Below are 12,825 nucleotides of genomic sequence, written 5' to 3' on the forward strand. Positions count from 1 at the left end.
TGCAAAAACGAGAAACTCTCAATGAGATGGATTGACACAGTAGCCACAGCAGTGTACTCAAATGTGCTAATGATCGTGAAGATGGCACAGGACTGGGCAGCTTTTCATTCTCTTACACATAAGGTCACCATTAGTCAAAGTTGCCTCAATGGCAGCTAACAGCAACAATAATAAAGTTGGTAACACAGTGCCCACATGAGGTAGCAGGGCATCAAAGGTTATGTCAGAGGGAGATGACGAAGAATGAGCCTTCAGAAAATTTCTTTTATGTAATTAAATATTGGTTAGTATAGGTTAGGTATTACAACAAAGACTCAAAAAGATACAGTGGCTCAAACACAGTAGAAATGTCTGTTTTGCTTACATAATAGTGCCTAGCAGATAAACAGATCAGATTGCACGGTTATTCAAGGACTGAGGCTTTGATATTGGATACTTGAGGCTGCAGATATTGCCTTGGGGTTGATTTCATTCCAATTGAGTAGAAGTGGAAAAGAGCCTGGAGGAGCATGTGTGGAAGTTTTCATGCATTGGGCCTAGAAGTGATAACGTATATATTCATTCATAGTCACACTGTCATAGGTCCACACTTAACTCCAAGGAAAGCAAGAGTATATAGTCTAGTTATTAGGCTCTGTGCTATAGACAGATGCTAAATAAATATCTGTTTGGTTTTAACAGTTGGCTAACGTTGGGTTGAGTCTGTTAGACTTCGCATACTTTGGATATGCCAAAGATGTTTGTCCTACTAAAGGTGTGATAATCTGTGTCATCACAAAAGTAGGAGAGGAGAAGAAACTACCACTACAGTATCCGTATGCCCAGGCACTGTCCTAGACCCTTTATATGTATTTTTTTTCATTTAATCTTTACAATAATCCTGCAAGAAATGTATTTGTGCAATTGTTTTCCAAATGAAAAAGATTTTGATGGCCTTCCTTTGTTTCCGTAATTGGTGAGACTGATTTCTGAGCCCTTTAAGTTGATCAGTTGAGAGTGATAAATTTATATCATTTTGTCTTCTCTTTTGGTATTATTTTCCAGTTTGACTTTGAAGGATCACTTTCCCCAGTCATTGCACCCAAGAAAGCAAGGCCTTCTGAGACTGGATCTGATGATGTAAGTACTATTATTTCTTGCTACTATAAATTAATTTGTGAATACTTTTACTAGTCTTCTACTTTTGTGGTATTCATGTTGGTTTGTCTTTATATTTCCAATACTTTTTGTTTTATTTACTTTAATATTGAACATCAGTTATTTCCAAGGGTGGAACCTGTTGTTTTCAGTAGTCATATGTTCATTTTTATTTTCAGAGATCGTCTAAAAATTACTATAAACATAATTCTGGATCATTGGAGTGACCAGCCTACAAATAAATATTGCTGCATAATTTCTGTTTTTGTTTATAGATGTTTTATTGCCTGTTGATTACCTAAAGTGACAGCATTTACCTTTTTATGCAATATTTCTTTAATTTAGATTCTCAGATGTATCAGGTTTTGTGGGTATATTCTTAAGAAGCCCCCCACCCCAATTTATTTTTAATTAAGATATAATTTGCTTAAAATGAAATGCTCAGATCTTAAGTTTACAGTTTAATTTTGACAAATACATACTCATGTAACCCACACCTGTGTAAAGTCATAAAACATTTTTATCACTCTATAAAGCTTATCTTTGTGCTCTTTTTTAATTTGTTGTACTTTAAGTAACAGTTTACAAATCACATCAGTCTCTGATGCAGAAAGTTATACACACCTTGCTATATACTCCTAGCTGCTGTCCTCCTAATGAGACAGCACGCTCCTCCTCTCCACCCTGTATTCCCTGTGTCCATTCAACTAGCTCCTGTCCCCCTCTGCCTTCTGTTCTCGCCTCCAGACAGGAGCAGCCCATGTAGTCTCATGTGTCTACTTAAGCCAAGAAGTTCACTCCTCACCAGTATCATTTTGTCTTATAGTCCAGTCCAACCCCTGTCTGAAGAGATGGTTCCAGTCTTGGGCTAATAGACAGCCCAGGGACCATGACCTCCGGGGTCCCGCTAGTCTCAGTCAGACCGTTAAGTCTGGTCTTTTTACTAGAATTTGAGGTCTGCATCCCACTGTTCTCCTGCTCCATCAGGGATCCTCTGTTGTGTTCCCTGTCAGGTTAGTCATTGGTCGTAGCTGGGCACCATCTAGTTCTTCTAGTCTCAGGCTGATGGAGTCTCTGGTTTATGTGGCTCTTTCTGTCTCTTGGGCTCCTATTTACCTTTCGTCTTTGGTGTTCTTCATTCTCCTTTGCTCTAGGTGCGTTGAGACCAATTGATGCATCTTAGATGGCCACTTGCTAACTTTTAAGACCACAGATGCCAACCACCAAAGTAGGATGCAGAACATTTTCTTAATAAAGTTCGTTATTCCAGTTGACCTAGATGTCCCCTGAAACCATGGCCCCCAGACTCCCATCCCTGCTACTCTGGCCTTTGAAGCGTTTGGTTGTATTCAGGAAATTTCATTTCTTTTGGTTTAGTCCAGTTGCGCTGACCTCTCCTGTATTGTGTGTTGTCTTCCCCTTCATCTAAAATAGTCCTTGTCTACCATGTAATTAGTGAATACCCCTCTACCTCCCTCCCCACCCTTGTAACCGTCAAAGAATATTTTCTTCTGTGTTTAATCTTTTTCTTGGGTTGTTATACTAGTGGTTTCATACAATATTTGTCCTTTTGCAGTGGGCTGATTTCACTCAGCATAGTGCCTTCCAGATTCCGCCATGTTATGAGATGTTTCTTGGATTCATCATTGTTCTTAATCGTTGTGTAGTATACCATTATGTGAATATATCATAGTTTATCCATTCATCCGATGATGGGTACCTTGGTTGCTTCCATCTTTTTGCTGTTGTAAACAGTGTGGCAGTGAACATGGGTGTGCATATATCTGTTTGTGTGAAGGCTTATATTTCTCTAGGATATATTCCAAAGAGTGGGATTGCTGGATCGTATGGTAGTTCTAGCTTTTTAAGGAAGCGCCAAATCGATTTCCAAAGTGGTTGTACCATTTTACATTCCTACCAGCAGTGTGTAAGTGTTCCAGTCTCTCCACAGCCTCTCCAACATTTATCATTTTGTGCCAGCCTTGTTGGGGTGAGATGGTATCTCATTATAGTTTTGGTTTGCATTTGTCTAATGGCTAATGATCATGAGCATTTCCTCATATTTCTATTAGCCACCTGAATGTCTTCTTTAGTGATGTGTCTGTTCATATCCTTTACCCATTTTTTAATTGGGTTATTTTTCTTTTTGTTGAGTTTTTGCAGTATCATGTAGAGTTTAGAGATCAGATGGTGATCAGATTTGCCGTAGCCAATAGCTTTTTCCCAGTCTGTAGGTTGTCTTTTTACTCTTTTGTTCAAGGTTTTGGATGAACTAAGTGTTTGGTTTTTAGGAGCTCCCAGTTATCTAGTTCCTCTTCTGGTGTTTTTACATTGCTAGTAATGTTTTGTATAATGTTTATGCCATGTATTAGGGCTCCTAGCATTGTCCCTATTTTTTTTCCATGATCTTTATCATTTTAGATTTTATATTTAGGTCTTTGATCCATTTTGAGTTAGTTTTTCTGCATGGTGTGAAGTATGGGTCTTGTTTCATTTTTTCGCAGATGGATATCTGGTTATGCCAGCACCATTTGTTAAAGAGACTCTCTTTTTCCCCATTTAACAGACTTTGGGCCTTTGTCAAATATCAGCTGCCCCTGTGTGGATGGATTTATGTCTGGATTCTCAGCTCTGTTGCATTGGTCTATGTATCTGTTTTTGTACCAGTACTAGGCTGTTTTGACTAGGGTGGCAGTACAATAGGTTCTAAAATCAGGTACAGTGAGGCTTCCCACTTTGTTCTTCTTTTTCAGTAATGCTTTACTTGTCCAGGGTCTTGCTCCCATGTTCAGTCATTTCCCTGAAGCAACCAGATTTCTATCACAATATATTAGTTTTGCCTGTTTTAGAACGTGGCTGATATAAATGAAGTAATACAGTATGTAATCTTTGGTGTAAGGTTTCTTTAACTGAGGGTAATGTTTTTGAGATTTATCTCTGTTGCTGGAGGTATCAGTTGCTTATTCTTTTTTATTGCTGAGTAGTATGACCCTACCACAGTTTGTCAGTTCTGCTGATGGATATCTAGGCTGTTTCCGTTTTTGTGGCTATTATGAGTAAAGCTACTACCAACATTCTTTTACAAGTCTTTGGAGACATATATTTTCAATTTTTAGATAAATATCTAGCAGTGAAATTGCTGGGCCATTCGTTGCTGGAATTGCCAGACATGTTCCCAAACTGGTTTTTTTTTTTTTTTTTTAACACTCTGACCGGTAATGTATGAGTGTTCCTTTTGTTCTATGTCTTTGCCAACATTTACTGTTGTCCGTCTTTTTCATTATAACCATTTGCGTGTGTACAAAGTAGTTTTCTCTTATTAAAATCGCATTGCCATTGAGTCGATTCCCACTCTTAGTGACCCTATAGGACACAGTAGAGCTGTCCCACAGGGTTTCTAAGGCTTTAATCTTTACGGTGGTACAGTGGTTAAAGTGCTCAGCTGCTAACCGGAAAGTCAGTAGTTCAAACCCACCAGGCACTCTGTGGGAGAAAGATGCGGCAGTCGGCTTCTGTAAAGATATGTAGCCTTGGAAACCCTATGGGGCAGTCCTGTTCAGTCCTGTAGGGTCAGTATGAATTGGAATTGACTCTATGGTAGTGGGTTTTTTGTTTTAAAATCTTTACAGGAGTAGATTCCCACATCTTTCTCCCACAGAGCAGCTGGTGGGTTTGAACTGTCAAACTTTTGGTTAACAGCTGAGTGCTTTAACCACTGTGCCACTGAGGCGCCTTAGTTTTCTTAATTTGCCTTTCTCTGGTAATTAATGATATTAGGAACTTTTTTATGTGCTTATGTGTATTTTTTGAGGTTCAAGTCTTTAGCCTATTTTTTAATTGGATTTAAAGAAACCATTATTGAGCAAATCGAAGTTCTTTACATATTCTGGATATGAGTTCTTTTTACCTGCGTTGTGAATATTTTCTTTCAGCATGTGGCTTAACACAGTCTTTTGATGAACATAAAGTTTTTTTTATTTTGCTTGTCTAATCAATCAGTTTTTTGGCTATTTTTTTTTTTTTTTCTTTCTGTATTCAGTCTAAGAGTTCTTATGTTTAGAATAACACACTGTATTAAGCTCTACAAAAAGACCAATAAATTCCAAAATCTAGAAATGGAATAGACCACATTCTCTGAGAACAGTGAAATAAACCAAAAGTAATAACCAAAGCACACTTAATACTCAGAAAAAAACAAAACCAAACCTGTTGCCGTCATGTTAATTCCAACTCAGTAGAGACCTTTATAGATCAGAGTAGAACTCCCCCTCGGGTGTCCAGGGAGCAGCTGGTAGATTTGAATTGCTGACCTTTTGGTTAGCAGCCGTAGCTCTTAACCTCTGTGCCACCAGGGCTCCCAACACTGGGAAAGTATGGTACAGTCGCTCTCAGTATAAAATTTAGTTGATTATTAGGCTATATTAGTAGTTCAACATTTTATAAATATAGAGAGACAAATATACCATCTGAATATAGGCAGACCTATAGACCTACTCTTCTATCAAAACACAAATCAGTGTGGTGGTTATTAAACCTGCCTATTTGCACTTCCCACATTTCATTCATTAATTTTGACTTCATAAAAAATAGCTTTAGGTAGTCTTTCAATTTCTTAGTTCCTGTCTAAGTAGTAGGATTTCTCTTTGAAAGTCTCTTTTCTAAGAGGACGTGACTAGATTTTTTTCAAGCACTTCTTAAAGATGGATTGTCTTAATGTTTATCACTGATATCTGGAAATTACTTGACTATTTTATACAGTAAAACCTGTGAAAGCCAGAATCTGTGTAAGGTGGAAACCTGGGAGGAGGAAAATGCAAATATTTTCCCCTAGTACAGAGTTAAGTGCTACGGCTGCTAACCAAAGGGTCGGCAGTTCGAATCTGCCAGGCGCTACTTGGAAACTCTATGGGGCAGCTCTACTCTGTCCTATAGGGTCGCTGTGAGTCGGAATCGACTTGATGGCACTGGGTTTGGTTTTTGTTTTGGTTAGTACAGAGTGATCGAAAAGTGGTAAGACTGCACCCTTTCAAAGGTGGAAAACTTGTGAGACCTGAAAAAACAAGGCAGTCCCGTCAAGTTCTGGCTCTCACAGGTTTCACTGTTGGTCGTTTTCAGCATGGTGACTTTTTCATATTCTAAGATAAACTTAATGTAAAACTGGAGTTTGGGTTGTTTTAAGTAAGTTGGTTTTCTTTTTTCATGATGACATTGCAAGGAGCATTTTTGAAAAAAAATTACATTCTTTTTATCCTTTTCAGGACTGGGAGTATTTACTAAATTCAGACTACCACCAGAATGTTGAGTCTCATCTTTTGACTAGATCTTTATGTTTGAGTTCTTTGGAAGCCTCAGAGATGAAGGATGAGGAATTTTCACAGAACTTAAGCCTGGATTCTTCTACACTTCTCTTTGTTCACATACCTGCAATTTTTTTTGTTCTTCATCTTGTCTATGAGGAGCTTAAGTTGAATACTTTAATGGGAGAAGGGATTCGTTCACTTGTTGACCTTCTTGTTCAGCTGGCAAGGTAAATATTATTTGTAGATTAGAAACTACCAAGCGATCCTTAAATGAATCGATCTTATCCATGAATATTATGTAGGAACCTTGTAAATAAATTTCTGAAATCTACCTTCTCAGAAAGCAGGGCATTTTCTATAAACTACAGAATCATTTAAAGATACCAGCCAAGTAAGGGTCTTGTGGGACATGCTGGGGTTTTGGTCTTTGTCCTAAGATTAGTGGGAAGTCACAACAGGGTGTTAAGCAAGGGGATGACTTGCTCAAAGTATATTTTGACGAGATGACTGGCTACACTGTGGTAACCCAGAACCCGCAGAAGTCCTAAAAAATACCTGCTGTTTTGTAATAATATCTACATTCACATAGTGCTTTGTAGTTAATAAAATCAAAGTTTAAATTGTCAAGGTAGGTAATACAGTCCTTTTGTAGCAATGAGGAAACTTGCCCAAGTTTGTTTCCTAGGCAAGTCAGTGAAAGAACAGTGGGAGCGGGAACACCAGTGTAGACTGCTAAATTTGGGCTCGTTTGGCCTTTGCCTCCAGCGTCACAGTATGTGGTGGTTCCTATCTTTCAGGTCCTCATAGTGGATCTGCAACAAGATTGTTGTAATAATATGTTTTATGAGCCTTTTTAGCACCTTTTTGATGTTGAATTCTTCATGGAACTGAATTCTAAGGGTCCTGCTTAGGTGTTGTTTGAAATTTTGTGAACCTCGATAATAGAGGAAGTTGAATTTGAATTGAAATATCACCCTCTGAGTTAAGATGACAGCACATTTTCTAACTTTGTGATCTTTCCTGAGAAACTGAAATTTTTTCTGAGACATGGTAGTTTTAGCTATGGTCGGTTTCTTTTATGAGAGATTATCACTATCATGAAAATCCTTTTGTAATTAAGTAGTTTCTAAACCTGATTATGGCTCTCTGAAATAAGTAACATTTGCATAATGTTTTACATTTTATGACGTATTTTTCACATATATAATTTAATCTTCAAAGCTTCAGAGTGGATTAACTGATGTTTCCTCATTTTCTAGAAGAAAATACTGAGGTTTATAGAGGTGACTTGCTGAAAATCACAGCTAATAAATGACAGGGCAGAAACTAGACCCCAGTGTTTTTGCTCTAGTTTTACTATCATGAAATTCATCCAGCGAAAAGAGTTCAGGTTGCATGTGTTATATTGGGCGCTTTCAAGTCCAGAAATAGAAAAAAGAAGCTCTAGATTTGATTACTTTCTTTCTCATGAGTAAGTTTTCAAAATTAAAAAGTTTAACTGATGACTTCTAACCCAAGGGGACTGGACGATAATGCTATAACACTTTCCTTGTTATTTCTTTTTTTTATGTGCTCTTACTGTTTTAGGGACTTAAAGTTGGGGCCTTATGTAGATCATTACTATAGAGACTACCCAACGCTTGTCAGAACTACTGGACAAGTGTGCACAATTGATCAAGGTAAGCATCTGTGACATTAAAGATTTTCTGAACAATGGAATGATGTTTACTTGTATCTTTCTCAGTGACAGTTTCTTACCATTTGCCTCTAAGTCAGGAAAAAATGTTTCTCCAGGTAGATTTTCATTTCAAATGCTTAATCTTTGTCTTACATTACTGTAAGCCACAACCTCTTCAGTGTATAGGGAGAGTTCTACCCATCCCTAAGATTCTGACTTGCAAAAGCTTAGAGCTTCCAATGCCAAGGATGCTTTTCCCTAGATCTTTGCTATCCAATTAGTAGCCTCTACACATAAGTGACTGTTTAAATTTAAGTTAATTAAAACTAAAAATTCATTTTCTCAATTGCGCTAGCCACTCGTAAGTGCTCTGTGGCCATGTGGGGCTATTGGTTACCATATGGGACAGTACAGATATACAACATTTCTGTAACCATGGTGTTGTCCTAGACCCTGAGCTAAAGGGATTCAAAGGTATAGGGCCCAATTGTTAGAATATGGTTCAATCCTGAGTGTCTCTTTTTTTTCTTTCATATTTAGGGCTAGGCCAGAAAAATTTGGTTAGATTCTTTATATGCCTTGGTCACAGAATTGGCTTAATTTCCATCCAGTTTGGGATAAAATAGTAGTTATTTAAATTCTACATATAATAATATAGTCAGTTGTTTACTGTGGCAGAAAACCTGGAGCACTTCGGAGAAAATAGAAAAAAATATTATTCTCATTGTTTCAGAATGACCATTGAGTACTGTTGATTGTTTTTCCTTTAACATAAAATAGTATTGTCTTAATATATTCTTGTATATGTCTAATTTTAAAGGTCAGACAGGATTTATGCATCATCCATCATTTTTTACTCCTGAGCCGCCAAGTATTTATCAGTGGGTGAGTTCTCGTCTGAAGGGTGAAGCAATACCACCCTATCCTTACCTCCCTGGAATCTGTGAAAGAAGTAAACTTATAGTCTTGGTATGTATTAAAATGTTGCCTGTCTTGTTTATTTTTTTAAATTATAGCAAAATTGGCTCTTTTGAATGTAAAGTTCTATGAATTTCAACATATGTATTGATTCATGCAGTCACCCCCATAATTAGAATATTAACATCATTTTATCACCCTCCCCCCAAAGAAAATTCCCTCATGCTTTTGAGATTCATTCATGTTGTGTATATCAATAGTTGGTTGGTTGTTATTGCTGAGTAGTAGTCCATAGTGTGAATATACCACACTTGGTTTATCCATTCACCTGTTGAAGAACATTTATTTCTAGTTTTTAGCAATTATGAGTAAAGCTGCTGTAAACATTCATGTTTAGGTTTTTTGTGTAAACATTAAGTTTTTATTTCTCTAGAGTAGATACCCAGGAATGAGATACATGGGTTATATAGTAAGTGTATGTTTAGTTTTTAAAGAAACTGCCAACTGTTTCCCGGGGTGGCCATACCATTTTACATTCACACCAGCAGTGTGAGAGATCCAGTTTCTCTGCATCATTGTTAGTATTTGAAATTGTCACTATTTTTCATTTTAGCCATTTCTGATAGGCTTATAGTGATATCTCATCATGGTCTTAATTTGCATTTCCCTAATGGCTAGTGATGTTGAACATCTTTTCATGTGGTTATTTGCCATCAATATATATCCTCTTCAGTGAAAAGTCTTTTCGTATTCTTTGCCCTCTTGCAAATTGTATTGTTTTATTACTGTTGAGTTTTTAGAGTTTTAGATACGAATCTTTTGTCAGATAGGTGGTTTGCAAATATTTTCTTCTAGTTTGTAGCCTGTGTTACCTCACCATCCTCCAGATGTGTCTTTTGTAGACTGAAAGTGTTTAATTTTGATGAAATCCAATTTATCAAGTTTTTAATTTTATGGTAGTGCCTTTGGTGTCATATTTAAGAACTCTGTTTCACTCCAGGTCACGAAGATTTGCTGCTGTGTTTCCTTCTAGAAGTTTTACAGCTTGATGTTTTACATTTAGGTCTATCATCCATTTTGTTAATTTCCTGTAAAGTGTGAGGGTTAGGGCAAAGTTCTTATATTTCCATTTTGATGTCCAGCTCTTTCAACACAATTGTTGAAAAGACATCATTTCTCTATTGAATTGCTGTTGCATTTTTGTAGAAAATCAATTGACCACATTCTTGTGGGTCTACTTCTGGATTTTCTGTTTTAGTCCATTGATGTATATGGCTCCCCACACTGTCTTTATAGTTAGTTATGAAATTGGATAGTGTAATTCTTCTCTCTTTTATTCCTCTTTGTCAGAATTGTTTCACCCTCTTTGCTTTTTCATATAAATTTTATTTAATCAGCTTTTCTGTAGCTACAAAAGAATCCTGCTGGAATTTTGAAAGGAATTGTGTTAAACCTGTAGAATAATTTGGGGAGAATTGACATCTCTTCCTGTCTATCTATGATCTCCCCTTTGCCTTCTAGGCCTTGGGGGTTCAATGAGAAGCTTGGGGCTGCAGTTATCCCCTTCTTTCGTGTACTTGTGTGCTTGGAATAACAGCACCATTAAATGGAAAGTTTTCCTTTCTCAGAGTTTTTTGTCCTTCTGGCCCTTGTTACAAGCTGTTGTTACCTGTGTTGGATTGTCTGGGGACTGGGGTATGAGAAAAATGGGAGGGAACAAGAGAAGAAAGAAAAAAAAGGAAGGATTTCTTACTCTTCCTGAGCATTAGGAGTTCCCTTTTTGGCTCTTTGAGCCAAATTTGAGGTCTGCTCCTAGAGCTCTCCCTGTCTAAACCATAGTGCTCATTTAAGGGTTTTTGATTGAGTTAAGTTCAGATTGAGGAGATAGGAAGTTAAGAAAAAAGGTAAACTCGCCTTCATTGTGGTAGTACTTTGAATTCAGAGGAAACCCTGGTGCTGTAGTGGTTAAGAGCTACAGCTGCTAACCAGAAGGTCGGCAGTTCAAATCCACCTGGAGCTCCTTGGAAACTCTATGGGGCAGTCTGCCCTGTCCTATAGGGTCGCGATGAGTCAGAATTGATTTTGACGGCAATGGGTTTTTTTTCTTTTTTGAATTCAGAAACTGCCTGCTGCTGTTTGGTTTTCTTTTTTAGTTAAGGTAAAATTCACCTAACATAGAATTAACTACTATATTGACCATAATGAACAATTCAGTGACATTTAGAACATTCACAATATTGTACAATTACCACAGCTGTGTAGTTACTAGGCATTTTTATTGTCTCAAAATAAAACCCAATATCCATTAAGCAGTCACTCCCCATTCCCACTACCTTCAGTAGCTAGCAACCATCTCTTGAGGATTTACCTATTCTAGATGTGCACAGTTCTACTTTGACACACATGTGATTGTGATGAGTTGAAATTACTTGAGGACAGCTGACTAAATGGAACCAAAAAATATGTGACCTTTTGTGTCTGGCTTCATCACTTAGCATAGTGTTTTTGAGGTTGATTTATGTTGTAGTGTGTATCAGTATCTTGTTGCTTTTTATTGCTGAATAAGAGTCCGTTTTATGTATGTCCCACTATTTGTTTAGCCAGTCATCTGTTGATGGACATATGAGCTATCACTACCTTTTGGCTATTGTGAATAGTACTACTGTGAACGTGTGTGTACCTGTTTGAGTGCCGTTTTCAGTTATTTTGGGTATATACCAAGAAGTGAAATTGCTAGGTCATATGGTAACTATATGTTTAACTTTTTGAGGAACTGCCAAATGGTTTTCCACAGTGACTGAACCATTTAACATTGTCACCAGCAATGTGCAAGGGTTCCAATTTCTCCACATCCTCTCCAGCGCTTGTTATTTTTTATTTTTTGATCATAGCCATCCTGGTAGTTATGACATGGCACCTCATTGTGGTTTTGATTTGTATTTCCCTAGTGACTAATGGTGTTGAATATCTCTTCATATGTTTGTAGGCCGTTTGTATATCTTCTTTGGAGAAATGTCTATGTAAGTTCTTCGCCCATTTTATAATTGGGTTCTTTGTCTTCTTGTTGTTGAGTTGTAAGAGTTCTTTATATATTTTGCATACAAGTTACTCATTAGATAGATAATGTGCACATATTTTCTGTCATTCTATAGGTTGTTTTTTCGCTTTCTGTATAGTTCCTTTGATGCACAAAATGTTCATAATTTTGATTAAAAAAAAATTTTTTTTTTTTATAGAGTCTGTGTATTTTTTCCTTGGTTGCTTGTACTCAGTGTCATCTAAGAATCCATTGCCAAATCCAGTGTTATGAACATTTACCCCTGTTTTCATCTTTGAGTTTTAAGGTTTTAGCTTTAGGTTATTGATCCATTTGGGGTTAATTTTTATGTACGGTGTGTGGTATGGCCCCAATTTTACTCTTTTGCATGTGGGTAATCCGGCTGTTCTAGTACCATTTGTTAAAGGTACTGTCCTTTCCCCACTGAATGGTTTTGGCATTCTTGTTGAAAATCAGTTGGCTTTAGGTATATGGGGTTTATTTTTGGACTCTCAGTTGTATTAGTGTATATGTCTATCTGTATGCCATTACCACAATGTCATGATTACTGTACCACTCCATGCCTAACATAAACCACTCCCCCTCTCCTGAGTACTCTCCCTTCTGTCTTTGGGTTTCCTAATTTGCTGCAACTTCTCACAGAACTCACCAACTGTGTAAAGGAAGTGGCTCATGCGATTGTGGCGGCTGACAGGTACCAAATTCGTGGGTCAGGCATAGGCTTCCCCTGGTCC

General features: G+C 37.3%; 1 protein-coding gene across 7 annotated transcripts in view; it reads left to right on the plus strand.

Annotated features, from left to right (window-relative positions):
- Positions 1–12,825, plus strand: part of ANAPC1 (anaphase promoting complex subunit 1) — a 184,694-nt gene that overhangs the window by 50,068 nt on the left and 121,801 nt on the right. For all 7 annotated transcript variants that reach the window (XR_010317985.1, XM_023557036.2, XM_010597103.3 and 4 more), the window contains 4 exons: positions 1,045–1,119; positions 6,396–6,664; positions 8,025–8,116; positions 8,936–9,084. Coding sequence is in view for 6 of the 7 variants with exons in the window: in XM_023557036.2 (XP_023412804.2) it covers positions 1,045–1,119; positions 6,396–6,664; positions 8,025–8,116; positions 8,936–9,084 (585 nt within the window). In the remaining variant the exon portion in view is untranslated. The remainder of the gene's footprint in view (positions 1–1,044; positions 1,120–6,395; positions 6,665–8,024; positions 8,117–8,935; positions 9,085–12,825) is intronic.

This window comes from Loxodonta africana, chromosome 15, assembly GCF_030014295.1.
Source record: "Loxodonta africana isolate mLoxAfr1 chromosome 15, mLoxAfr1.hap2, whole genome shotgun sequence".
Lineage (NCBI taxonomy): Eukaryota > Metazoa > Chordata > Mammalia > Proboscidea > Elephantidae > Loxodonta > Loxodonta africana.